At 37.5% G+C, this 26,354-nt stretch overlaps 1 protein-coding gene across 20 annotated transcripts in view; it reads left to right on the forward strand.

Annotated features, from left to right (window-relative positions):
* The window catches only part of NAALADL2 (N-acetylated alpha-linked acidic dipeptidase like 2), a 432,007-nt gene that overhangs the window by 219,925 nt on the left and 185,728 nt on the right, over positions 1–26,354 (forward strand). For all 20 annotated transcript variants that reach the window (XR_011811283.1, XR_011811282.1, XM_027463880.3 and 17 more), the window contains one exon: positions 23,247–23,517. Coding sequence is in view for 18 of the 20 variants with exons in the window: in XM_027463880.3 (XP_027319681.1) it covers positions 23,247–23,517 (271 nt within the window). In the remaining 2 variants the exon portion in view is untranslated. The remainder of the gene's footprint in view (positions 1–23,246; positions 23,518–26,354) is intronic.

The raw sequence follows: 26,354 nt of genomic DNA on the forward strand, positions 1-26,354 counted from the left end.
TTGCTTTTCACTGTAGCCAACAGATTCAAGCCTTAGAGCGTGATCTGAAATACTTTATGAACTTGAGGCTTCCTGTGAATATATTTTAACCAGAATTGGGCAGGTTTTTTGTTCTGGGATGGCACTACTATATTACAAACGTTTTTCGAAATACAGTAGGAGTTGATTCTGTGCAAACTTTTTCATGTATACCAGAGATTATTTGAGGGCTGTTTGTGAAGACTGGATTTTGCCGGCCTTGCTGCAGTGGGCCTGCTAATTTATCAGTTATCCTCCCTCAGGGGTATAATTGCCAGATGCTGTCTGACAGTCATTAAACTGGAATCAACATCCTTCTAAAACCTACGAACACGGACTGTAATACTGCTACTTCAAATAGAGGAAGAGCTGTCATCAGCACCAAGGCATGTGGTGGCTATGTCACAGCAGATGTGACTGCAGTGGTCTTCTATGAGAAAATGAGGCCTAGTGAAAAAACGCATTTTTCCAAAAGCTTTTTTTTAAAAAAAAAAGTATTATTCTTTTATATGAGAAAATGTGAAGATGTTTTCAACAGCAGCAATGTTGAGTAATTTTCTGTAAATTGTACCCAGTGAGCACTGATCTTTGTATTGCGAGAGGGAAATGCAAGAGTCCCACTTGCCATAGCTGCAATTTCAGTCTCAGTTATGGAAGGCACGTTCTGAGCGTGGGGTAGCAAAGCAAGCTCTCCTGAAGCCAGGCTCTCGGTTGTTGCTCACTTCAAAAATTTTCTCATTTAAGACAAAGATTGGACAAGAATCTTGAAGCTTAAAAGATAATACAGGATAAATGTATGTCAATATCTAACTTTTTAAATATATTCTACTTTCATATATGACAAATGAAAGAAAAAATTAGAGAGAAACTTTGAAACATGTTTAATAATTTAGCTATGCCTATTAATATAAAAAGGTGCTGACTCCAGTTTAGCCACCCCATAACACTGTTAATTTATTAACAAGAACAGCAGGAATTAAGATATACATTAGACAATTTCAGCATCCTAACTATCACAGTTAGGACTCTGTAAGTTAGCCCCACTTCTGAAAGATCAATAAACTTCGCAGATCGGGCGTGTAATTGAATTAGCTTACTGCCTCCTGTTCCGTGCCAATGCCAAATGCATCAGAGCATACTGTAAGAATTCACAGTCAATAATTATGGCACAGTTAATGGTTGTATTATGCCTTGAGGTAAAGTGTTTGTGACTCTTCTGCAAAAATTTTTATTTTCTATGAGGTAAACACATGCTTTCACTCACCATCTAAATGCGTAGATCATTCCTAAATGTTGCATAGCTCCTCTTCACAATTCTCTGTCATCAGGGAGAGGTCCTGTGAATGCCACAGTGTTCTATATTTTATAAACATTATGTATATATAAGCTTCAATATATAAATGCTTTCATGTATCATTTTTCTGATAATTCTGTATAGAGAGATTATTGGGTGGAGAGGAGTAAGTGTGTGCAGCTGCTTGCAGTGGCAGATTTGGCATTTTTGGGGCCATTGGCACCTTGATGTAGCCCATGCACCATTTGTGGTTACAGGTACCATGAAGGAAGCCTCAGAAATACTTCCTTCAGAGGAAGTTTTACAACATTGGTTACCTAGCCTTTATATGTATATATTATATATTTATTTATCATATATATATATATAAGTATATTTATATTATATGTGTGTATATATACATATATATATATATATATAATTATTTTATCATCTAACCATTTTCATTCACCAGGGGACTGGTTTCCATTTTCATGTTGACATGCAGCCTGGCTTTTGTTGGAAGCAGAGAGATGTGAGCTGTATCTGAAGTGACAGTTAGAAATTATTTCAATGTCATCCGAAAATCAACACACAAACCCAGTAAACCTGGGAAGAAGGTGAAATACGTAGCTAGTGATGATGAATAAGATCGGTTGCTCAGAGGAAAGCACATGCATACAAGCTGCTGCACCTGTGCAGGGACATTTGTGGTCAGCTCCCTCCAGGGGCTCTGGCTTCCAGCAGATAGAGCAGGTGAAGAAGTGAGCCCCTCCTGGAATGCCTTTATGCTACTGACAGATTTATTTAAAGATCTAATCCAGATAGATCTCTCAAGTATTTCTTTCCAGAGCTTAGTTATTTTAGGCTTTCAGGCTTTGGTAATGATAGCAGTTTAGCCATCTCCCTTTGCTTTTGCAAATGAAGCTGGAATTGCAGATCACAGAGAATCATAATTTAATAAAGAACACTATTTAATAAAACAAACTTTTTCATCACTGACCTTGCCTTATTCCTTTAATATGAAGCTGTTCCCTTCTAAAGCTCACAGTGGTTCTTGTTTATTAATGCTGTTTTAAAAAGAATACAATTGTCATTCTTTCTAAATGTAGCTTACAGCTTCAATTCAAATGGATTATTTAAAAAGAAGATGAGAGGCTATTTATTGCACGTTCCACTCGTGCAGTAGAGGATGAAGGAGCATTGTCTGCTTTTGAGTTAGTTCTTGCAGGGCAATCAACAGCACAAATCCTGTTCATTCTGTCTAAAACTGGACTGCGTTACTAAAATCTGTGTGCTGGCACGTGGCACATTTTGGCGCAAAACTTTTAATTGAAAAATAGAGAATGCTCAGTGTATAACAGCATCTGCGTTTAGGGTGAATGTGTTCTTTCAAGTATTTGCTTGTCCATGCTAAGTCAGAGAGGCTGCATGTTTTGATGGAAACAAACTTTATATGGTGTTTTGAAAATTTATTTTAAACTATTTTACGTATAGTTACTTTTAGCAATGGAGATTAGATTTTTGTGGATTTCAGAGGGATTTGATTTTATTTCATAGCTTATAATGTAATTGTTCAACTGCCTTTGGTGATCCATAAATCTGAAAACCTGAGATCTTTTATCTCCTTTTTCTGCCTTGAGTAATATTGGCACTAAAGTGAAGAAAAAAAAAGAAAAAAAAAGAAAAAAACTTAGTTTAATGAATCAGCGGAGCTCAGGTGAATAAGCTTTAAAATTTTTCAGCAAAGCACACAGCAATCAGTTGATATGTCATTGTAATATCAAAATTTCAAGTATACATATTGACAAAACCTAGGTTGATTGTTGCATGCCCTCTTCCAATTTTAATCATAGGCTCTCGCTGTATGTGTATAAGTTGATGTTCTTCTGCTATTAACTTGAATAAAGTAATTGTTTTTAGGTAGTACATTCATTGAAAGCTTTATTTTCATTTTATTTTTTACTATTTGTTCAGTGATACTGAATGTGTCAGACTGACAGCCCTAGAAGATGACATCCTCTACTGTAATTCTGTGAAATTGGTTGTTACAGTTAATGAGTGGCACTACTCTGAAAGAAACCTTAGTCACCAGAAGGTTCAAGGATAGTTTTGGTAGACTTTTTTTTCCCTACTTCTTGATTCTCTTACATTTGTCTGATGGTCTTTTGAACTTAATGGGCAATGAAAACCATTTTGTTGACAAAATGGCTTGTCAGCCTTGCTTTTTGTAACTTGTTGGTGATGTACTGAATATTGAGTTCACTGTCAGGCTATTCTGGAGTAATTATTAACCTTTTTAGCAGACTTTGTCATGCAGACTGATTTTTCTTTTCCAAAGACCATATCTATTAAGCTGATACTGAATAACTGCTTGTCGTATATGAAGTAGGGATAGAATTTGGATGGAGGAGTGCTAGAACTTTCAGCACCTAAAAATCCGAACAGGCATTGATTGTTCAAACCCTCTTTGATCTCCTGGGTTTTTGAAGGTAGAGCCTAGGTTTTGTCAAGGCATCAGATATCAAGACACTCATTTCACTGATGCAGAGAATAAGGAGCATATGTGTAAGAGCTTTGATGTGATTGATCCTGATTTCCAAGAGACATTTGGGGATGGGGGGGGGGGGGGGGAGAGGGAAGTGTTCGTATTTTTTGACAGGACTACTCTTATTTTTCTTTTTCTGCCTGTAGAAGAACTGATGGGAATTTTCAAAATTTATATATTGGAGAAAATAAGTGAAAAAGGATAACATGTCTTTTTAATAATGCTCAGTTGATATTTTCAATTCAGTTATTGATTGAAATGAAGAATTTTGTCTACCCTTTGGATCTGGACTGACTGAATCACTAGCTTTTTCCGTCTGTATAAGATACACCGTATTGATAACTAATATCCAGTGATGCTCTTAGGAAAGGTCACAGTGGAAATCTTCATGTAAAAGTAAGAAAACTTTTTCCAGTTAGAGTCCTTAGGAGTGTTCAGATGCAGTTGTACATATCTTTAGCTCTGGCGTGCTTTCAGCCCAGATGTCATAAAAAGTGAGGCAGAACCTGTCAGACACCTGCATCGAGGATATATCTGCTTTTGAAACTATCGGTCTGGAGGAGACTGATAAGGCGGCCAGAAGTAATCTTGAGTTGAGAAAAGACAGAATAGTAGGATTTAAGATGATAGGGGAGAGGTGAGGTAAACAAGAAAGACAGGCTCGTGGATGACAGATTTGTACTTTTAGTGTTACTAAATAACATCCCACATAACGTGGCAAAGTATATATCTCGTAATCCTGTAATGACATCCTGGGAACCTAGCCTAAGTCCGGATGCCTTTTTCCCTGTTGGTGGCTTTTGTTCTCCTACCACCTCCCTCCCGTGGCAAGTGCAACCAGGTTTTTTTCAAGGTTTGGACATTTTGTCATCCATACTGTGCATCACATTGCCTGTACCAAACTTCCCTGCTGCTCTGCTGCTTACCAGTAGGCATCCTGTCTGTGCCGAAGCTCCGATACCTTTCCAAAGGCAACAGACACCCAAGCAGAAGAGCTATCTCCGTGAAGGTGCTGGTCACATTGAGCAGGCACTAGCAAGTCATGATGGCTGGAGAGAAACATCATCATCATCATCATCATCTACTCCTCTGATCCTTATTTGCTGCAAACGGTAACGCCAGCCCTGGAGCTACTTGGACAGTTTGTGATCTGAGCTGGGATGTACGGGACAGTGATACAAGCGGCACCTGTGCTCCAGATGAGGCTGCCTCACAGATCCTCGGGGACTGTCATCTCCTGTTCGCTTCCAGGAGGATTTCCTCAGCTGCCTCCTTGCAGATCCTGAGCCTCCTGAATGTCTCAGGTGTGTGACACCTAAGGATAGTGTGGGATTGCAGACAGTGTTTTATTTTTCTAATCAATTTCTGTTTTTCTCCCTACTCCTTACTTAGTATTTTAAGTATTTTTGTGTTGCTTACATTTATTTAATGACTAGTGGTGAAACACTGTCTTGTGCTGTCATGTCACACCTTTTAAAAAATAACACTTGTTTCTTATAGATAAGGCAAGAAACAAATTACTCTGGAGTAGCTCTCTGACATTTCATATGCCTTCCAGATCGTGCAAGGGTAGTTACCTTCATGCCAAAGTTAATTATGGACAACTCTGGAATTACTTAATCTGTCAGAAGCAACAAGAGAAAAAAACATCTGTTTGCAGAGCCAAAGGGCCGGGTAAATATGGACTGGACAGTTTTCTCACTCCTATGTTCTGCTGATTTTCAGAGTTCCTGCTGAAGTTGATGTGGTTTCTGCTTTCATCAAAATTGCTTGGCTGTGTCTTAAATTAGCAGGGTCTCACTAGCAGACAGTTGAAGAGTCAAACTTTCCTATTTTCCACAGAAAGTTTATTTACAACGTGTACAGTGTCTACAAGAAAACTATACCCTCTTTGGGTTACTTTCCCTCTGTTTCAAAAAGAAACTGCTGCTCAAAGGAATAAATCTTGTGTCAGCTGGATATCTTCTTATAATCTAAAGAATGTAACAGGTAACTACATAACTTGCTGTTATATTCTCAGCACAGTTTCAAATGAATGACTTCATTCCTCTTAAAACTGTATGTCTTTTTCAGCAGTAAGAGTTTTTTGCCGGACCTCTTACTCTGTTTATGCTGCTTTGCCAAATACTTCCTTCGGTTTAAGTGCAGACAGTAGCTTTGAGCTGTATTTATTTGGAACGTGTTGAAATCCATACACGGTTTTGTGGTTTTCATTGTTCTTTCTCCTGTGACTGTCACAAGATGTGAACTCCATCTGGTGGCAGAATTACAGCGGAAAAGGAAAGGATTGGTAATGCACTTACAGGAGGAAGTAAAAGCCTTTCACTGACTGTTGATTTAACAAGGTAATATCTCTGTAGTCAGAAATTAAATTGTTAGCCTGAGGTTTTTCCAGAATAGGCTTCTTGTTGCTTAGAATAGTTTTCTTTATATTACAGCAAGCAAGTAGGGCTTAAACATATCTGGTTATGTCCTTTTCCCCTCATCAGTTTAAATCAAAGTGGTTCATGTGTTCATAACACTCTGGATCCATTTGTTTTTCTCCATCTCTTTTCAGAGATATAGATCCTGTGGTGTGGCATGCAGCAGCTATCCAGTCAGCATGACGTGTAGGGTATTTCTATTTCTTATACTCCTTTTATTGATGGTAATTGTGATCTCATGCTTGGTCTAGAGGACTGTGGCTGTTGGCAGTGCCCAAAACAGAATGTATTGAACATCACCTAGTGCGTCTGTGTTTGCTGGAGCCTCCGAGCTGCCACTGTGCTCCTGCATGGATGGGACCCAGTGGGCAGCAAAGCTGGCTGGCAGGGAATTGTGTTTCTGCCTGGGCCCTGCAGTGGTGGCCCCAAACCTCCCCTCCTTGGCTGGGTCGTGCCACTGCAGCTTGCAGAGCATCACGTCAGAGAAGCACTCTGAGGTGGTGACACCACTGTCCTTCTGTGCGACTGTTTTTCCATCTTAATCTATTTTCATATCACATAAAGCAGAATTGCCACCACCACGTGGCAAAATGATTCATCTTCTATTGTCACTTACTTAAGCAATAAAAGTAATTATATTAAAATAGGAGTGCATTTTTAATTTGTTAGCTGACTGCCGAGTGTTCTTGGGTCAATCTGTCATGTTCTCCTTCATAAAATGAAAAGGTAAAATATTTTTTAATAAAAGCTGAAAATCTGATATCATCACAGTACTCCAGAAGCTAAGGTTTGAGATAAATTTGAATTATATTTGCATGGCCAGAAATCTTTTATCTGTTGCTGTATGTTTTTCTATAGGTATTAAAGAATAAAGCTGGGGGGAATGATTTGTTTTGAACAGTGTATATAATTTCAGGTAGTCCTTGCTTTGTTCATTAAATAGTAAATGTATTCTGTAAAATTCCTGCTGATAGTTTATTGCTGAATAGAACTTTTGAGGGTAGGTGCAGGATGTATTCTAGCATGTTTGTTTGCTACAGTCAGGAAGGGTCCCCAAACCCTCTAAATTTTTCAGTTTTCATTTCTTCCTGTGAGTGCCTGGGTTAGAAGACAGAAAAAAATTGCAACATTAAAATTCATGTTTCATTGATAGTCTTCTGCCCTCAAAAATAACTAATTACATATTGCTTCCTTATGATCGTTTGTATGATGTCATGTTTATTATGCATTCATCAGCTGAAAACTGCAGCCATTAATTTTAATAATGTTTCTAATGCTATGCTTAGCAGGAATTATTTGATAATCTGAGCTATAATAATTGGAAATACTTTCCTGGAGGTGGGTAATCAGATTATGTTCATCTAACCGTCTGTTTCAGATATTTTTTTTAAGCTCTTTATATAAGTGACTTCTATGATATCAGGTGTATCATTTCTGTGTTCTCAGTTATATAGGGAAGATGCATAACAGCTTATGGAGTAGCCTACTGAAGGGGACTACTGTAAGAAAAGATTTTGTACGTTATTGGTCCAAGTGTTTTTGGAGAGTGGGGAAAATACTGGTTTGGTTGCTCAAAGGAGCTTTGTACAATAAAGGTTCACACATGTATTTACCGACAGAAACAGGTCTCTGAATTGAGCACTTCATAGGAGTAGTGCCAGAGCAAATTACAGTTGTTTTCAGCATTAGAGGATTTTTGAAGCATACTGCAAATAATGCTGTCCGTAAGTGTTGACATTTGATAGAATTTTGTAATAGAGGCGTCTTTGTCAGGTTGTGGAACCAACAAATATGAAGTTTGTATTATTTTTGTTTCACTTGCATTTAACTTTTCACCCTGCCGGATAGTAGATTTTTAGTGGCTCTAAAAATGTCTCTGTAATTGTCTTAGCTCCAGAAGATATGAAAAAGCCATAACTTAAATACCATCACTAGACTCAGCAGTTTCCCAGGGTCTTGGATAATACAAGTCTTCAGTGTGTTAAAATATAAATATTCAAGGAAGAAGAATCTTTGCAAATGAGAGAAACAGGTGATGCTTTTGTTTACTTAAACTTTTTAGTTAATAACAGAATGTCTATTCCGATCTTCATACATCTCTGACAGCTGTGACCCTGCAGACTTAAAGTGGCATTTCGCAAAGAAGCCTGGAGAAACAGGTGAGTATGTTTACCCAGCAGGCCAGCCTAATGTGTGTTTTTCCCTCTGTAATATGGGAGCTAACAGCAGCTGGAAGCTGTTGCGAGGCTTTCTCCCAGGCTTTCTCCCAGGTGAATGACACTGAGTGCAGACAGCTGCCCGGTGGAAGGAGCAGCCCGTTGTAGCTGTGTCTCCTGGGGTTCATGCTTCATCTAGCCGGAGACAAGTTCAACTGTAGTTAGACGCGTCCAGGGGTAGAGAAAGCAGGTTGTGTTCCAAACATCTTGTTTGTTCACTGTCATTAGGAGTTGCAGTGAACTCTGGTGGTGTTCCTGCAGTCAGCTCTGAATTGGAAAATAACAGATGCAGATTAAGCAGTTGTCAGGGTTCTTCCAGTACAGCTTGCACTGCGTGTACACACACGCTCACGTATATCCTTATGTATTTGTATACTCCTCTCTGACTCTTGAACAAAGAAAACATGATTTTAAAAATTGGGTTCAAAATTGCATGTTTATGATCTATATAAGAGACTTGCTAGTTTACAGGAACAAAGGTAGGTTTTTTTGCTTGCAGTTTAACAGTTTGGGGCTTTATCCTTAATTCGGCAGCATGCGGAAATGTGGATATTAACAAGCATTATTTCATGCATCGTTGTACTTCAAATATGAACTAATAGAAACAACGCGCCTTTGAATTCCTTTAACTGTTTTCTTCTCTTCATTCAGCAATGCAGATGTATCTTTTTTTTTGTGAAAGCACGCATGGGTTCTTGAAAGCTGCTTTAGTTGCAGGAGATGGTGTACGTCATTAAGTCACGTCTTGTCTCATGTTATCTTTTGGCTACTTAGGGAGCCTTTAACCTGTTTGCTGGAGTAGTGCAGTTTATTTTGCCTTTAAAATAGCAAAACTTTAAGGAGGTATGGCCCATTTGGCTAAAAAATGTTGATGTGGTGACCTCATTTCAGGAAACAGAACAGCCAGTGCTTACTATGGGTACAAGAGAAATGATGGAAGCAGACTTCTGTTGGATGGTGGCTTGCCAAGAGATTATCGTTACTCTTAGGGATAGGGCTTCCTACAGGAAAATATTTTGGTAGCTGGTTGATGAGCTTGGACTAACAAATATGTAATATTTAAAATGTGTAAATAAACCGAGCTCACTTTGATTGAGGTCAGTTTGTTCATTCCATCAGCAGAGCTGAATAAACAGTAATTTTTAGATGGAGGGCAAAGGAGTCAGGAAGGGCTTGGGACACTGATGATAATCCCTTTAGCTGAAATAGCTGCAGCTGGAGAGCCGCATGAATTTACAGGGTGAATTGAGATTACTGATAAGGTGGCGTATTTGAAGGCAGAACATTTGGTAGTCTCTTGAGACTAGGGCTCAGGCCTGAGTAGGTGGAAAAGGAAAAAAACATTCAGGTGCCATTCTCTGTGAGATGTCTTGTCCTCAGAAACACACAACACTGCTGACTTGTCAGTCTTACACGAGAAGGTTTTATAACCGAGGAGGAAATAGGCTTCTGAACCAGATTCTTAACTCTTTCACAAAGCTCTTGCGTATGTAAACTAATTTTCAGTGCTCATCATTTTATATTCCAGATTTTATTTGTTTATATGTCTAAATGTGGATATGGGATTCTAATGTTAACCATCCATTTAAAAAAAAAAAATCTTGGCTGTGGATAATTTGATTAATTCAGTTTTCCCAGGTGCTGATAGGTACACTAAATATATAGCTGGAGAGAGTAATTTTGTTGATGATTTAAGAAGTGCATCCTAGCAACATAGCATAGTAAGCTATAAAGCTATTATTGTCTTCATATAAATGTGTCATTAAGCTGCATATCCTAATATAGTGGCCAAGGTGAACAGAAGATGAGATAATGCAGAGCAAGATTATTCTCACTTCCTATTTCTTAACTCTGTAAATGTTAAAATCTTACTGTAGATAAAAGACTTAAACGAAATCATCTCATAATGATTTTTTTTTTTTTTCCAAAACCACCTGCTCTTTTGCCCCTTCAAAAGAGCGGTGGCATATTAGTCATGAAGCATATGAGTAATATTTTAAAATAAAATTTAGAAACTAATTATCATGGTGGTAAAAGATTTCATCCATTTTTATAAGCATTTGTGCATTTGTTAGCTCAGAGAGCAAACTTGTAGACACAGAATGCCAAATCATCTCAGGTGATAACACTTCTCTAAAATTTTAAAACCTGTGTCCAAGGTGACAAAACACTTTCCTAGGCTATTCCTCTTCTGACTCCCCAGCTGAATATCGTGACTAAATTATTGTCATAAGCCCATGTTTCTGGGGTATTTCCTCTAAGTGCTTTCTCTTGTGATATGCAGGACAAGGACTGGGGGAGATGTGGGGTCAGTTCCCTTATCAGATCAAATTTGTCCTTTCTTTCTTCACTCAAGATCTGATTGTTACACCGGGTGTTTCTTCAGTCCCAAGGCTCAAAGATGTCTTATTATTTGCTGATCCTGTCTGCTTGGTACGTAAAATAACACATTATGTTGGAGCAGTGGGCTGGAGTTAGCAGGGAACACTGCAGGGGTGAAATGTGGTAGAGGTAAAGCCACCCAAGGCTTAGGTTGCCAAAGTATGGTTTGTAGTAGGAAGAGGAAGATGTGGGGGAGAGACCCTTGAAAAAATCTAACAAAGAGCAGTGGAAAGAGCTGAGTATGCAATTTATATGTTAATGTCACAGATACTTAAGAAACTTGGGATGAAATGCTGTGGTTGCATAATCAATATAGGTACTTTGTTACTGGGAATATGCGTGTTAGTCATGTTAATAACAAACTGAGCTTCTGCCTCCTAGAGTTTCTCCACCTGGGAGACAGATGATGATCTTTATAGGAGGCGTAAGAAACAATACCAGATGACCATGCCAACACTTTCACTTTCTGCAGTGTGTCTACATGACCATGCTCAGTACATGCATAACCAGTGAAAACCTGCACTTATGCCGAATTTTGAACACTTGTTTGTGTCCTCATGTCTGTACGTAGCTTATTTAACACCACATTAGGGGCAAGCTAAGACTCAAAGTCATAATATCTTTATGGGGAGAAGAGACAAGAAAATATACTGAAATTTACCATTGATGTGTAATGATTCTTCTTTGTATTTTTTTTCTGAAGATTTAATTGATACTGCAGCTTTGGAATGGAGCACTTTCCTCTTTACTGCCTAGCAACAGCCACCCCCCTCTGGCCTTCAGGTTTAACGTTGCCATCCTACAATAGCCCATTTGTACTGGCAGTAAGCAATTCAGGTGATTGCACATTAAAGCACGCGGAATACTAGGGGGCATTTTTCAGCCTTGATTCTAATTCCTGAACATCTGCATATTGCTGTTCTTTTTGTCTTTTATTTGTGCTTTTTTTCACTCAAAATTGGCTTTGAAATTTCAGTTGGAACAGAAGAGATGCTGAAAATGAATTAGAACATCTAAGTGTTACTCCATGAAAACACCGCCTACTGTCCATGAGATACTGCACTTTTTAATTTCATTTTCAGCTAAAGAAGGGCCAGGATTCTGAGAGAAATCTAGAGCAGGAAAGAAAATATTGGTGAATAGGTTGCTTTGGGGAATGAGTTACTCTTTGGGGATTGCAAAGGGAAAAGAAGGGATGTTGCATGCCGAAAGTCTAGAAACAGAAAATGGTGGAGGGGAGGAGAGGGTTCCTTGTGACTTGTTTTGGAAGACCCTACATGGTTGCGCCAATGTTTTGCCATATACACATAGGCATTGTGAGGCAATGCGCTTTTGTGAGTATATTTGATGCTCTGGGAGGACTCTCTTCAGTGAAAGTACACAGGCAGAGCTTCCTCAGAGTTCTGGCCAGGTTGCTGTCTGCACATACTGACGTATGATAAATACGGTGTGAGGCAGGCTTCAACAACTTTGTATCTCTTGCAATTAAGCTTACTTATTTATATGGGAACTGATTTTTTAGGTGAAAAAAGATACCTAGTCCTAACAGTAGGTTTTCTGCACTTTGAAAATCTGACCTATTTTCTACAGCATATAATGATGTGCTCGGGACCATTCTTTCTTAAAGTAAATGAGTAATGAAAGACGAAGGCCTTTTTGAAATTCGAGGTCAACAAAGCTGAAGGACTTTGTGAATTCACTGGAAAGCTATATGGGTGAAATCAGAATAAGGACAGTTGAGGAATAATAATTGACTTCATGAAAGCAAACAGTAATTAGATGCTAATTATTCATTTTAAATGCATGTGACGTATTTACAGAGTCCATTTTGTGGAACTGAATTTCAGGGGGGTTGAAGCAGACCAGGAGATGAGGAAAAGCCATCAGATTTCAGGGGTGGGGACTCTGAGAAATGGATGAAAGAATGTTTGGCTTAAAGCGAGATGAGGGAAGGTGATAGGGGTCTTCAGGTCTGGGAGGAAATAAAAAAAGTTGCAAAAAAAAAGAAGAGATTAGTCTATTCTTAACATCAGTGGTAGAAGGGAGGACATACAGTGTGCTTAAATGTAGCAGGATATCAAGATACAGTGGGGTTATTTAGGATGGACAGGGACTATACTTGGAACAGGGCAGGAAAGCATCTGCCTGCAGGGACAGCAGGGTGAGCTGAGTCTGCCTTGACCCAAATGATCTCCTGTGGTCTCTTCCAAGCCTCTCTTTTTTTTTTAAAAAAAAAAGATTTTATGCTTGTTCCTTTGTAGAGAGCATTTTGTATATCCACAAGCAATTTGATCTGTGGTATAGCATAAATAACTACAGAACAATGTTTTGGTTATCAGTGTTGATTTCCTCAGTTGTATATTGGAACTGAAGGGTGAGTTCAGAGATGTAAGTATTTTAAGATAAAACAAATTCAGCTGAAACAGAGTTTGGCTGGTAAGATGGTGATTATCTGAACTAAGCCATGTGATATGACGCTCATGATAACATTTTTCTTGCATAAATATGTAAAACTGGTATTGTGCCCTTTCTCCCATTTTTTTTTATCTGCAGTTTTCATTTTAACTAATACACCTGACTGGACTTGTAAATGTTTCCATAAAATGTCTAAGCTAACACAGCTAGAAATTTCAGCTAGAAATGTCTTCAGTTCTAATAGAATTGCACTGGTAAATTAACATACAGAGATAAGAAAGTGAAGCTGGTAACAGAAAGGTTACATGGCACTGTCTTCTGGTTGGCTGAGGCTCTCCTGTACGTAGGGTTAACTTATTGAGATTCATCAGATAAAATGAAGCTTTAATCTTCTTTTTAGTTTTAAAAATTAAACATTTATTTGGGGATTTATCTAATTCCATATCATTCTAAATCTTCAAATAATGGATAGCTTTTCTAAACATTGACAAGTTTTTCTAGGATTTCAGGTTAGGATCCTCTCTTAATTCCTTAGTATCCTTTGGGAAATGCGATTTTATTTAAAAATTGAATCATATGGTTTAAATAAAGATGTCCAGTGCTGTCAGAGTAACACCTAGCGTTCAATCTAATTGCTTTTCAGTTTGTGGTATAACACAATGATTGGGAAATGAAAGGAATAAAATACTGCCAGTTGGGCAGTATTGAGATTTTTTTTTTGATCAGCAGATTATATAAAAAGCAAGGTTTCAAGTTTTTTGATCAATAGGTTTTCCTTATAAAAAAGCATTAGTGAAACATCCATTGCTATTCACATCCATATAGAATTTGTCTTTTGCCATGAGTAAACGTGATTGTCTCAGACAGTAAAATATATCACTGGGGCTTGATTATGCAGCTGGCCCCATTTTATTGAGACATTGGCATATTTCCTGTGGTCTGTGAGGAAAAGGAGATTATATCATAGTGAATTTTTGCTGGGTCAATTACTTTGGCCTGTGAAAACGTGGTTATATGCAGCACTTTCAAGGTGGGAGACTTAATTTTTTGGTGTCCTTTGGCTGCAGTATGCCTTGTGCTCCACATCGTGACCTGTTGGAAGATGCAGGGCACTAATGTTTGGAGCTTCAGGCCTGGATTTCCTATTGCATTGGGAGGAGAGTACTAAATCCCTCTGTAAAAAAAACTAGACCTATAAATTTCAAATAAAATGATATTTCTTTTGCTATCTTTAAAAGGGAGACTAAGATATCCTTGTGCGTCTAACGTAAAGGTTAAGGCATACAGAATACTGTTGTATTTTACAACATAGTGTAACGTTATTTAAAGTACTTCAGATAAAATTGGATGAAGATACAGATTGTGATGTTTCCTCTCCCCCATATAATATAGAGAAAACCTGTCTTTTGTGCCTGGAAATTAACAACTATGGAAGTTAATAGGAAAAAGTGCTGCTGATTTTACTGATTTTGAAAGAAAATGGCATTATTTTGAGAGATCTTGTAAACAGGATTGTTTAATGAAAAAAAGAGGTTTCTTGCCTACGTATCTCCATTCTACTTACACTTAAAAATATTGTGATTTCATTTGTAGAAAATAATTTGCTATATTAAAAACAATAAATACATGAAGGAGCGGATCAGTTCTCTTTGTGGTAAGCATTTGAAGACAGAAGGTTCATTTACTTCCTTTCACCTAAACCTTTCTGTAAACAAGAGGAACAGTGAATCATGGCAATGAATTCTTTTATGCTGAAGTATGCGATTTAAAAGGTAACTTCCCTCTCCGTTGGCATCTGGCATTAACGGTCTTTGGGATTTTGAATAATGGCCTATTCCGAGGGTCTGGATCTGTCACTCTCCAGATTAAGGTTTCTGTGGTTCATTAACTATTCTGAAAATGGATAATGATCACCATCCTTTTTTTAGTGTGTCTCCAGAATGATGGGGGAGAAATGCTAAATGACATTCACATCTGCCTCTATGCTAGTTAATTAAGCAAGGTGTGTCATGTAAAACTGAGTGATTTAAAAAAAAAAATAAAAAATTAAGGGGGATTTTAAATAAAGTGTAAGATACTTCTATAACTGAAACCCTCAAGTGTGAATCAGGCAACTGGGTTTGTAGGTCTACTTCTGTAATTGCCTACCTGTTTGTCCTTGAGTGATTTGCTTATGCTAAGCATTTTCAAAAACTTTAACAGATTTATGTTTTTCAGTTCTTAAGCATCTGGCTTAATATCAAAGTCAGCTGCCTTTCAGATTTTGCAGACATCATTACAAGTGATCAAAAACTGATAATTTCTTATGTTATTGCATGGCAGCTGAACTTTAGCTGATTACTTGTGACTGTAGTCCATTGCTACTATAGTAAAGTGAGCTCAATTAAACAACCTTCACTCTGGCCATGCATTTTACTGTATTTTGAGGAGCTCTATTGATAAACCAACTCATTTGTAAAGTAATGCAGTAATGTTGATCATTTGCTATCCATTTTCTGTACTGCAAATAAAGCTAGTATGAAGGTGGTCTTTTTTTTTTTTTTTTTAATGTATTCAGAGCAGATTCTACCAGATTTATAACCCAGATAACACATTTTACATATATTCAGATCTTCTTGGCTGACTTGTAAAGAATATGAATTAAGTAAATTCTTCAGTTCTTTGCCCAGCAATTTCTGCACTCAAACACATATGCAGTATGTTTTAGACTCTAAATAAGAGATGTTTATAATTGGTATTTGCTGATACTGATGATTCATGAAATACTGGGAATATTAGCTCAATTGCTGTAAAAGACTATATTTAGGAGAATAGAACAAAAGCCATTCTTGTGCTGGGATGCAATTTATTCCTACAGTTTCCTCTGAAATTATGACTGTGAGGAATTACTAAAAGTAAGAGTAAAATGACTCTAGTTCCAAGTAGATATAAACTCGTATGGTTTAAAACACCAAAAAAAAAAAAAAAAAAGTACATGCTCACCATGTAATGTAATATATTTGCAAATGGAGTACTTGGCAGATACTTAGATTTCAAAGTTTGGAAGCCAGTGGGGCTGATTTCCACAAATGTCAGCTGATGATTTGTTGGTGGATCTGGCCAAATACTCTGTGGCAATTTAACTCATGAAATAAACTCATAAGTCATATGATGACTTTAGCTTGTGTACTGTTCAATAACTGCTCTCACCAATTTTCTTTCTCCATCAATAAAAAGATGCAATTGATAGTTTTCCATTAATAGACCATTAAAATATGATTTTGTGCATTAAAAATATTTTAAAGTACTGTTACTCTGTTTGATGTTGGAATCAGTGAGGCATTGGGTATTGCCACTGGTGTTTATTTCCACAGTGAAAGATTCCACAATAAAATAATTGCTGTTTGTTAAACAAATAGGTCTAAGAAGAACATGTTTAGCTTAAAATGGCATATTATTGCTGAAAATTAAGGTGAATGCTCTCAAAGAAGTCACAGGTATTCAGAACTATAGATTACTCAAAAGTCTTCTAAGCTTAAAATAGACTAGAATAGCAGTAGGGAGATTGTGTATGTGTTTGCCATGTTTTTACTTTTTTTCTGAGCAATCATTTGATGGGCATTTACTGGAAGTAGTATTGGCATTCTTATCTTCTGAAGCATTTCGAAGATTTGGATGCTGGCTAGATGTTCATATAAATGACAGCCAAATCTCTTAGAAAACTTTGGAAAGCTCACCTACGGTCAATTTATGACTTTGCAATGTTTAGTGTACAGGAACAATGAATTGCTTGTTTTGCAATAAAATCTAGAAACACGGAATGAAAGAATTGGTCATTTTTCAATGCCTTTCACCATCTGCCTTGAATGCAAGTTTGGCTTGCATCCTGATGTTGGCAAGTGAGGTTTGAACTATCTCCGTTACTTTTATTTAAAACATATAAAAGGGATTTGACTGTCTGTTGCAGCAGGGAGTAGCAATATGCTTAGTAGTCCTGCAGTGAACAAAACAATGTACAAAATAGCCACGTTTGGAAGCCAGCAGGGGCTGAGATTTGAGTGTCTTCAATCCCATGACAAAGAATTCGGCAGAAAAATGAGAGGTTTGACCTGCAACTGTTGTGCATGTAATTATACCATGATAGGAGAGGGTACGTATGCTTGGGTACCCCTGCAAAAGTTTAATAGCGAGGTGGACCTAGACATAGGACAAAAAAGCTGTGAAGTTTTATTGAAAAGTACTTTTGTGCTTACTCATGGTATCATATTCTAACGAGATGATGCAAATCCCCCTTTTTTTTTGTAAATATGCAAAAGCCATAGTGCACATGATGTTAAAGTAAATGGAAAAATAAAAAACACTTCTTTTTGCTATAGAATTCTATGACCAAATCTAGAGCTGGTATGCTATTGTCACATGTTATGTATTTTAATGGGTTTATGAATTACTTTTATTCTATGGAGAATGAACTGTCATTAAAATACTGCTTCATGCCAATAGCATGTAGCACCTCTGTGGTAGGTACTGTGTAGTGTCCATAGACACGCTGGTGCAGATCAGGAAGTGCTTTGATGGCAGAAGATATATATGGGTACCCAAAATTTGACCATGTCTTTAGCTGTCCTGTTAGTAGGACAGTCTATGTATTTGTCACGGTATCCAGACGAGCTGTGTGTAGGTCCATCAGGCAGAACGGGACAGGGAGGGACTTAGAGGTGGTAGGTCCTGCCTGCAGAGGCTGCTGCGGTGGTTCATCCAGCCGGCCAAAAAACAGGCGTACATAAGAAGGAGCATCTTGTCATGTAGTGGCTGTATCTAGTGTCCAAATGCTATGTTTAGCCATACTTTTGCATTGCGCTCATGCTCTTGGCCTGCATCACCTTGTCTGTGTATGATTTAGGAAGTGGTGTCCCCATCGTGTGACATGAAAAAACGCAGCACTGCATTTCTTGTGACCCATGGCTACCACAAAAATAATGTCAATATCACTGTGAAATACATGCCCAGAGCATGCAGAATGTAGAGTGATGGCAGATGTGACAGAGGACGTGTCATGGGACTGCTTCAGCAGCTGCTGGAGGCCTTGCAAGGTCCCCTGAAGAACCTGACATGGTTCTTGGTACCTTCAGACAACCGCATCCCCTCTGCGCCAAGCTGCCTGCAGTCAGCTGCTTACACCACGAGAATGTTTCTCTTAAATAATTTAACATGCTGATAAATATTTTTCCTCTCTTGTACTTGGAAGTTTTCTTTTGGAATCAGCAAATTTGTGGCAGTCAGTCTGGACAACGAGAAATACGATTGGGCGTGCTGGAGACCGGCCAGTTGAGCCCCCTAATTAACAGGAACGTGTAATTAAAATGCAGGCAGATGTGGCTTGGGCAGGTGGTATTTCCTGGAAACATTTGGGTCGCTGTGTCTGCACACAGTAAACGTGATGGATGCAAACAGATACTGTATCAGCAACTGGGAAAAATGCTTGTGCATATGCTGAACAGTTGGTCCACGCGAGTGCTGTGCACACGTCCGGCACTTTTGAAGCAGCAACATCTCTGCTTGTAGCGGGATGAAACCACAAGAAAATATGAAAATACGTACTCAGCATATGTACACATTTTTAAAACTCGGCCTGGACACGTTTGCAGGTAGGAAAAAAAGACATATGCATGGAAACCTATAAATATAATAACCCCATATGATGTGTTTCTTGCATTCTTTTTGATCATCTGCTACCAGTTACTGTTGTAAACAACATATTAGCCAAGATACCACTTTGATCTGACATCGGTTGCAAAAAATCTTGTCTAGTGAATTCGTTGTGACCCCTAAACTTTGAAAACAGTTACCCAGATGAAAAACTGGCACATAAAAACTCCAAAATTATATTTGTTCTCCTTCTTAAACCCCAATTTCAGTGAACTGGAAGGGGAAGAAAAAAAAGTAACATTTAAAAATCATGAAAATAAAAATTGGATACACTTCTAACTGCAAAAGCAGAACTCAAAGTTGTCCATTAATAGGCCAGGAAACGTAGGCAGATATTAGTCTAGACATTAAATCGTTAAAGAAAAAAAAAGCAACTTTTTCATAGAGGAGTTTTTCATATATGAGGGAAATTTTTCTCCCTGGAGATTTTTAAAATTAAATTTGTAGAATTCTGCTGCAGGCTTAGACTTGTTTTTATTTATGGATTGATTGATTGCATTGGGTTAATACAATTGATAAGGAGTGGTTGTACTATTAAATCGATCCATCTTTTGATTCTTGCAGTGACCTGTTGCAATTTGTCAGTACCTTTTTGAATGGTGTTCTGCAGTGTCCCAGTATATCACCAGCAGCAAGCAGCTGGTTTGTTCGCACTATATTGTTCTCTTCTTTAGGAAATTCTTGTACAAAATGCTCCAACAACAAATGGTTCTCCATTAAGCTGCTTCAGCTCCATGTTTCCCATGGTTACCAATTTTAAAATGAAATTTTTGTATTTTGTGCGTGCATGTGCCTGTCCTCATTTATCTTTTATAATCATCTGTTAAATATTGGTCTTTTGAAACTGCAGAGGCTGCAGAAAGAATAGATTCATTACAGATGTATCTTCAGCTTATTTCGAATTATTCCTGTAGTTACAGAGCTTTGGACCTTCAGCAATACTGGTGTGCTTGTCTTAACTCACCAGGACATTCAACTGATCAGGCAGTAAAATAATCTTTTTTATATTGGAAGTCTAAGATTGTGTCTTCAGAAATGTTTTCTTCATCTTTTCATCATATCAAAGTGGAAAACTTTATCTGAAGTAAAATAGTGTATGCTTTCAGAGTTAAGTGCAATTATATTCCTTTTTTTTTTTTTTTTTTTCCAATTCAGAAACCAAGCGTACTTGAGATGGAGCAAAACATGCATGAAAACAAGTTTATGGTCCGTTTTGATCTGTTAGTTCAATATCTTATCCAAATCTGATTTGTACTAGAAAGTAAAAGAAAATAACTTGTAGAAATCCCTTGGAGAACATCAGATAAATACACAGTATTATTCTGATGGTTATTGTTATTAACATTGATTCTAACTTGAGACCAATTCTTACACCCTTGGTGGCTCCACTTCAATAAATTATGCAGATTTACAGTAACTGAGATCTGACCATTAACTTTGCGGTTATTCCCATTGACTGAAGCTAGACACATAGCTGAATAAAGGGTTGTTTTAATGTGCGGGAATACAAAAATTTGGCTGAAGTTATTAAAGGTCATACTGTAAATGGAAATTGGCAATCGCATTGCTATTGATTCCTACTGAGTGTGCTTGCAGAAGTGAGAGGCATAATTGTCTTCAGGGCCTGTTTTGACTGCTTAAGTCTTACTGCTATGAATCTTAATGCTGTGGCAGTTTTAGAAGTAAGTTATGGGACATGATGAAGGGAGTGACTATGAAGTGTGTGGAAGTGTTGTGTTTTTTTTGTTTTTTTTAACAGCCAAGATGGACTGGCAGACAAACTTGATGCTATTCTAAATTTGGTCTGTCTTAGGAAATACTGTTTTTACATTGCATTTGTTGTTGAGCTGGTATGTAATAAGAATAATGGGTTAAATTTGCTTTGGATTTTAAGTCCATGAAGTCAGCAGAATTATATCAAGGGTAAGTGCAGGACAGTCATTGTAGGAAATCTGTAAAACAGCAACCCTCGGTCCTGTGTTGCTTATAAGATCTATCAAAATAGTCTTATATGTGCTGATTTATTTTAATATAAGGTTTGCTTGTGATTTGCAATTTGATTTTAACATCCTATAAAGAAATTATGGAGTGAACAGTTAGTGTGCTCATTTCTTTAACTTAATCAGTTCTGTTGTCGCAAAAGTTTCAAAGACACACTTACTTAATTACAAAGTAGAAAGTAACTTTGCTTGTATTACTGAGGGAGTAGCTTCGTTATTGTATCCCTGTCTTCTTTCAATGCTTAATTACTTTTATTGAAACTGGTTCCTTCTTGTTGCAATGTGTCATAACCTTATTGTCCTGGGATAAGTTTCTTGAAGTTATAAGTTATTTATCCTATTAATGGTTCTATCACCAGTGGGATATGTGAATGTTCTGTTGGTGATTGTTAATCAAACAACTTTCTGTGTTTCTGCAGTGCCCAAGTTTATGTCATTGCATTAGTGGGAGCAGATGAAATTGGAAACTTGTAATATACTACTGATTGGTTTAACTTCTTCATTTTCTGTAGATTTTTTGAAGACTTATTTTGCATAATTTAAAAATATAATCTCTGCAAGAATAACCTTTGCCAATTACTCCTCCTGACGTGATCTCTGAAGTCTTTAACATAAGTCCAGGATTCTTGTAAAGGCTGTGAACTTCGTACATTGATAACCTTGTTACTGTGATGCAGGCAGTGATACGACACAATTCTTTAAACTTAAAGAATTGAAATTTACTTTTTAAATTTGTTTTGTAAATCCATTGTATATTGGAAACTTTATTTAATCCAGATTATGCACACTGATCACACTGGTGTTTTTTGAGTGTTTTGAAGGTTATAACAAGATTCTACAACTTCACTTTTTTTTTTTTTTTTTAAGGCTTTGTTGTGTTGGGGTAGATGGGGATTCTTTGTGCTTTCTTTCTTTCTTTCTTTCCATCATAACTGTTCCTTGGTGGTGTATTCCTTGGTGCTGTTGCAGACCCTGGCATGGCCAGCCTGCTCTGCCCTGCCTGCAGTTTCTGCAGCTCATGGCTCTCATGGCTCAGTGTCACAGGGTGTCTATAAATGCAAGCATGCACTTGGCGGGATTCTCAAATATCTATCATTAGATATTAGATATTATTATAAATATCAGTAATGGTTTTAAAATGAATATGCATTATCAAATATTGGTTTTAGTGTGTGCAGGATGGCTGGGGTACTTTTTAAAGTTCTAAGGGTTTTTTGAGGATGGTAAAGCATCTAAATATCATTTTGAAAATCATCCTTTCTGTGAAGCAAAGTTTGTGAACAGGACTTCCTGGCAGTATCAGTGTATTTGTGCTTGAAAACCATTACCTTTAATTTTGTTCCTCAATCCTGAGAGCTTCCAATCTAACAATATCAACAAAAAAATAGAACATGTTCAAGAAACTCAACAAATATTCCTTAAGTTTTTGTACTGCATTTAGATAGCACATTTTATTTGAATAATGCTGCTTTTTATTTGTTTCCTACTTTGCTTACATAAATAAGTCATCTAAAGTTATCTGTAAAATACTTTCTACAGCTGGGATATTCTAGCACTTGCTGGCAGGAGGGTGGCCCTTCCATGCTGTCACCATTTTTGTCCTTCATCTATGATCTGTCTGGTAGCAGGTGTTGTACAGTGATACAAGCCCGGTAGTGATATAAACCCAAACCAACCTACCTCAAGGCCCTGTTGGCCCATCTGGTCAATACTGCCAAATTAATTTTTAGGCTCATGTTGTGTGCATGCCAAGCTGTTGGCTCAGGTAGGAAGTCTGAGGAACACCTTCCCACAACTAACACAATATTTGGGGAAAAAGTTTCATTCTGCTTAGCAAATTTGCTTTACCTGATGATTTTAAGCCAAACATAACTAATTTTCCACACCACTCCCTCCCTGAAGTCACTGAAATATTACTTCAGACTGCATTCTTTTCTACTAAGTGGTTGATTAAATTGATGGTGTCAGAAATTTGAGCAGCTTCATGGAGATGAATTTTGAAACAATTGTTATGATAATTTCCATTGATTCTTTACATTTCAATTGGGTGTGTTTCCTATAAACATTTTTTCCATACTTTGATTTCCCCCAAAGTGGTTGTGTTTGCCTTTTAAATGGTAAGAAATTTATTTGCAAAGAAAATGAAAGGTGATTCATTTTTTATGCACTTTTGATGATCCATCATGTATCCCATGTTTCATTCAAGTAATGTAGACTGCTGCATGTTAAGGTGCAAGTGTCTTGGTGGGAAGTAACGTGAAAACTGTTTGCTTGTTTGTTCCCCAGAGATTTGTTACAGTTCTCTAGAGAAGATGATGTAGACACTGCAATGAAAATTCTGGTTCAGTGGACTTCTTATGGCCTTGAAGATGTCCAGCTGGTAAATTATTCTGTTTTGCTTGACCTACCGGGCTCCTCTTCAAACACAATAACTCTGAAAAACAGCGGCGAATGCTTTTATCCTGATGGACAGCAGTGCAACAGAGGGACCAAAACTCTTCATAGCCAAGACCTTCTGTACTCATATGCAGCTTACTCTGCCAAAGGAACACTTGAGGTAACGCAACTGTTTGTCATTTGTGTTGAAATAGTCAGCTTCCGTTGAACTTGGCTGGCAAAGTAAACGTGACAATTGACCAGCCTTAAGTTAACTGTGATAAATACCAGTAAAAATCTCAAGTCAAACAAAAAATAATCAAACCTGAAGGTTTCTTGTGTTGGTATTAGGTTTATGGTTTTTTTTGTTTGTTTTTAATAAGTATCTCAGTTGATGAATTGGTACTTGTTGTTTGGATGTGAAAGTATGAAAGCTGTCGTGATCTACATTTTCTGTCTGAGATAGCATAAACCTCAAAGTATATTTCTGAAATATAAGAATTTCAATGTAAATGTACTGTTGTATTTCTCCTTTTTAAAATACTATATATTACCTTCAGTGATGCAGGGGCGTGTGAGTGGTGACTATGTCTTAGTTTTCTTTATTAGTTTTCTTTTTTAGTTCATTTTCATGACTTAAAAAATTAAAAGACTATGTAGGAAAAGTTGGCCTTGATTTTGGAGGGTAGCTCTTCCAGAATATCTTAATATTTTATGAATATTTTATATTGCATGTCAGTTACTGAATTTCGAGCAGTAAAATTCAACTGTTGTTCACTTTGCTTTTGCTTGTGACAGTGTTTGCCCATAATGTTTATTGATAAAATGTAATGTGTTGTGAAAATTTTGGAATGAGTAAAACTGGTGAAAGTTGCATCATGTTAACCAGCCCATTTTATGGACTACTAACATCACTTTGAAATTTGGACATTCAGAAATTTGAGGGCTTGTAGAAATTCATATCCTCCAGTTTCTCATCCTGCTTCAGTTTCTGCTTCTGGAAAGCATCAAAGCCTTTTGGTCCAAAGGATTTAGTCCAGAGACAAGGAGGACTGGAGTTCTCATTTTCCTCTGGGAGAAAGACTTCTCTCCATCTTGTGGTTTTGTGCACTATTTTCCAGATTGAGTTTCATGCTCATTATCACCATAGAGCCCATACTAGGGCTCTATCAATGAATAAACCCATAAAATAATAACTTCGTATTGAGGCTTGATGTTTAGAAGTGAAATGAAGTAAGCAAGGGTAAGTCTTAACTTGCATCGTGTACAATTCAACTTTTCTATGGGCAAGTAAAAAGTACTAATGAATGGGTTTAGCTTATCACATTTATCACTCAGTATATACTTTCTCACAGTAACCTAATAAGAGTAGCTGTAATGAGATAAAAGTACAGTTGTGGCCTTTGAGATTTATTTCATGAAAATAAATGCGTTGCTAGCAAATTCATCAGATTAAAGGAAATCGAATGTACTAGGGAGAATCTTTGACGTTATTACCAGCAACACATGTACCACTTTTAGTTATATTTCAGGACACTTTTCTCTGTGATTGAATTCTGAAGAAATGACCACATACACTGTCTGTGTACTATCAACAGGGATGTTCCTTGGCTTTGACAAAAACCTTGGGAGCTTGCATTTGAGTCAAAAGATGTCTCCCTGTGCACAATTTTACAGTCAGAGATGTTTTCTTCTATTCTTTGAAAAGTCTACCCTAAATGTCTTTAAATTAAATTTTGCCTAAAAGGGAAATTTACCTGTTTACGTAGTCTACAGAGAAATTGGTAGCAATCTAACCGTTCTGTTTTTTTATCATACACAATAATCTTTACTATTTAAAGTAATGGAGGTAGAAAAACTTTGAATGAGGTGTAGCAGCTGGTGTCTGTTGTTGGGTTCAGCCATCGGAAGGTGACTTGATTGCTTGCAGTGGAACTACAAACTGTGTATTTTGAATATGTTGCAGTTGGTCGTGATTGCAAAATCACGAGGGTTTTCCTGCAAAAAGATACTCTTGTAACAGCTACTCATAATCTGAATAATTTTCTTTCAAATGTGACACATCCTTAGTAGAAAATTTCTATTATGTGTCACATAATCAGGTTGAATTGCTAATATTGCTTGAATGCCGCTGCTCCATTGTATTTCATTTGTATATTTGGTTTGCAAGAAGTTCAAGCACGTAAAACCATTAGTTCATTGCAGTCTGTCTACCAGCAGAGGTACAGCTCTACTTTCATGTTGACAAGGTTATTTGTAGAATAGCGGGACTCATTTTCTTTGACGACCTGTCATGTCCATTCATCATATGGCCATTGTATATGAGCCGTCCAATTTGTGCTTTCTGGTAACAGTCTAAACAGCATTTGTGATATCTGAAATCTACTTCAAAAACCTACTCAGTGCCATTGTGATGGATGGTGCACTTTACTACTTCTTTATAATTCATTGGGCCCTGAAAAGGTGACACTGTTTACCCATCACGGTGACAGGCAAGGCAGCCTACAGTTCTGGAGAGAGCTGTCTTGTCAGTTTTAAAATAGATATTGCAGTGGTTATGTAAATAATATACCATAGACCAGGTCAGCCTAAAGAAAGAGTGATATACCTGAAATATATTTTTATGAAAAGTTAAATACCAACCACCTTTTATAGTGTTTAAGCCTTTTGTCTGCTTAATGAAAATGGGAAAGCCACTCTGGCCCACAGTGCATATAAAAGGGACACTGCACGGCATCGAATGTATGCGTTAAAGGAAAATGTGCTGTCAAACAGCACCTAGCCAGCCTCCAAGCAGGTGCAGCGCAGTGCATCTGAATGTGCTGTTCCCTGCCTGTGTGGTGTGTTTGTTCTCATGAGCTGAGCCGTGTGTGCTGTCCTTGGTAGGTGCTGGAAGGACGAGCCAGAGAGCTGCTGTTGTGGTCCGAGGAGAGGTTTGGGGAACCTGTGCAGACTGTGTGCTTCTTTGGGTACCAAATTTGTGTGCCTTGTAACCAGCAGGCAGTGGTGATCCTCCTG

Source organism: Anas platyrhynchos, chromosome 9 (assembly GCF_047663525.1).
Source record: "Anas platyrhynchos isolate ZD024472 breed Pekin duck chromosome 9, IASCAAS_PekinDuck_T2T, whole genome shotgun sequence".
Lineage (NCBI taxonomy): Eukaryota > Metazoa > Chordata > Aves > Anseriformes > Anatidae > Anas > Anas platyrhynchos.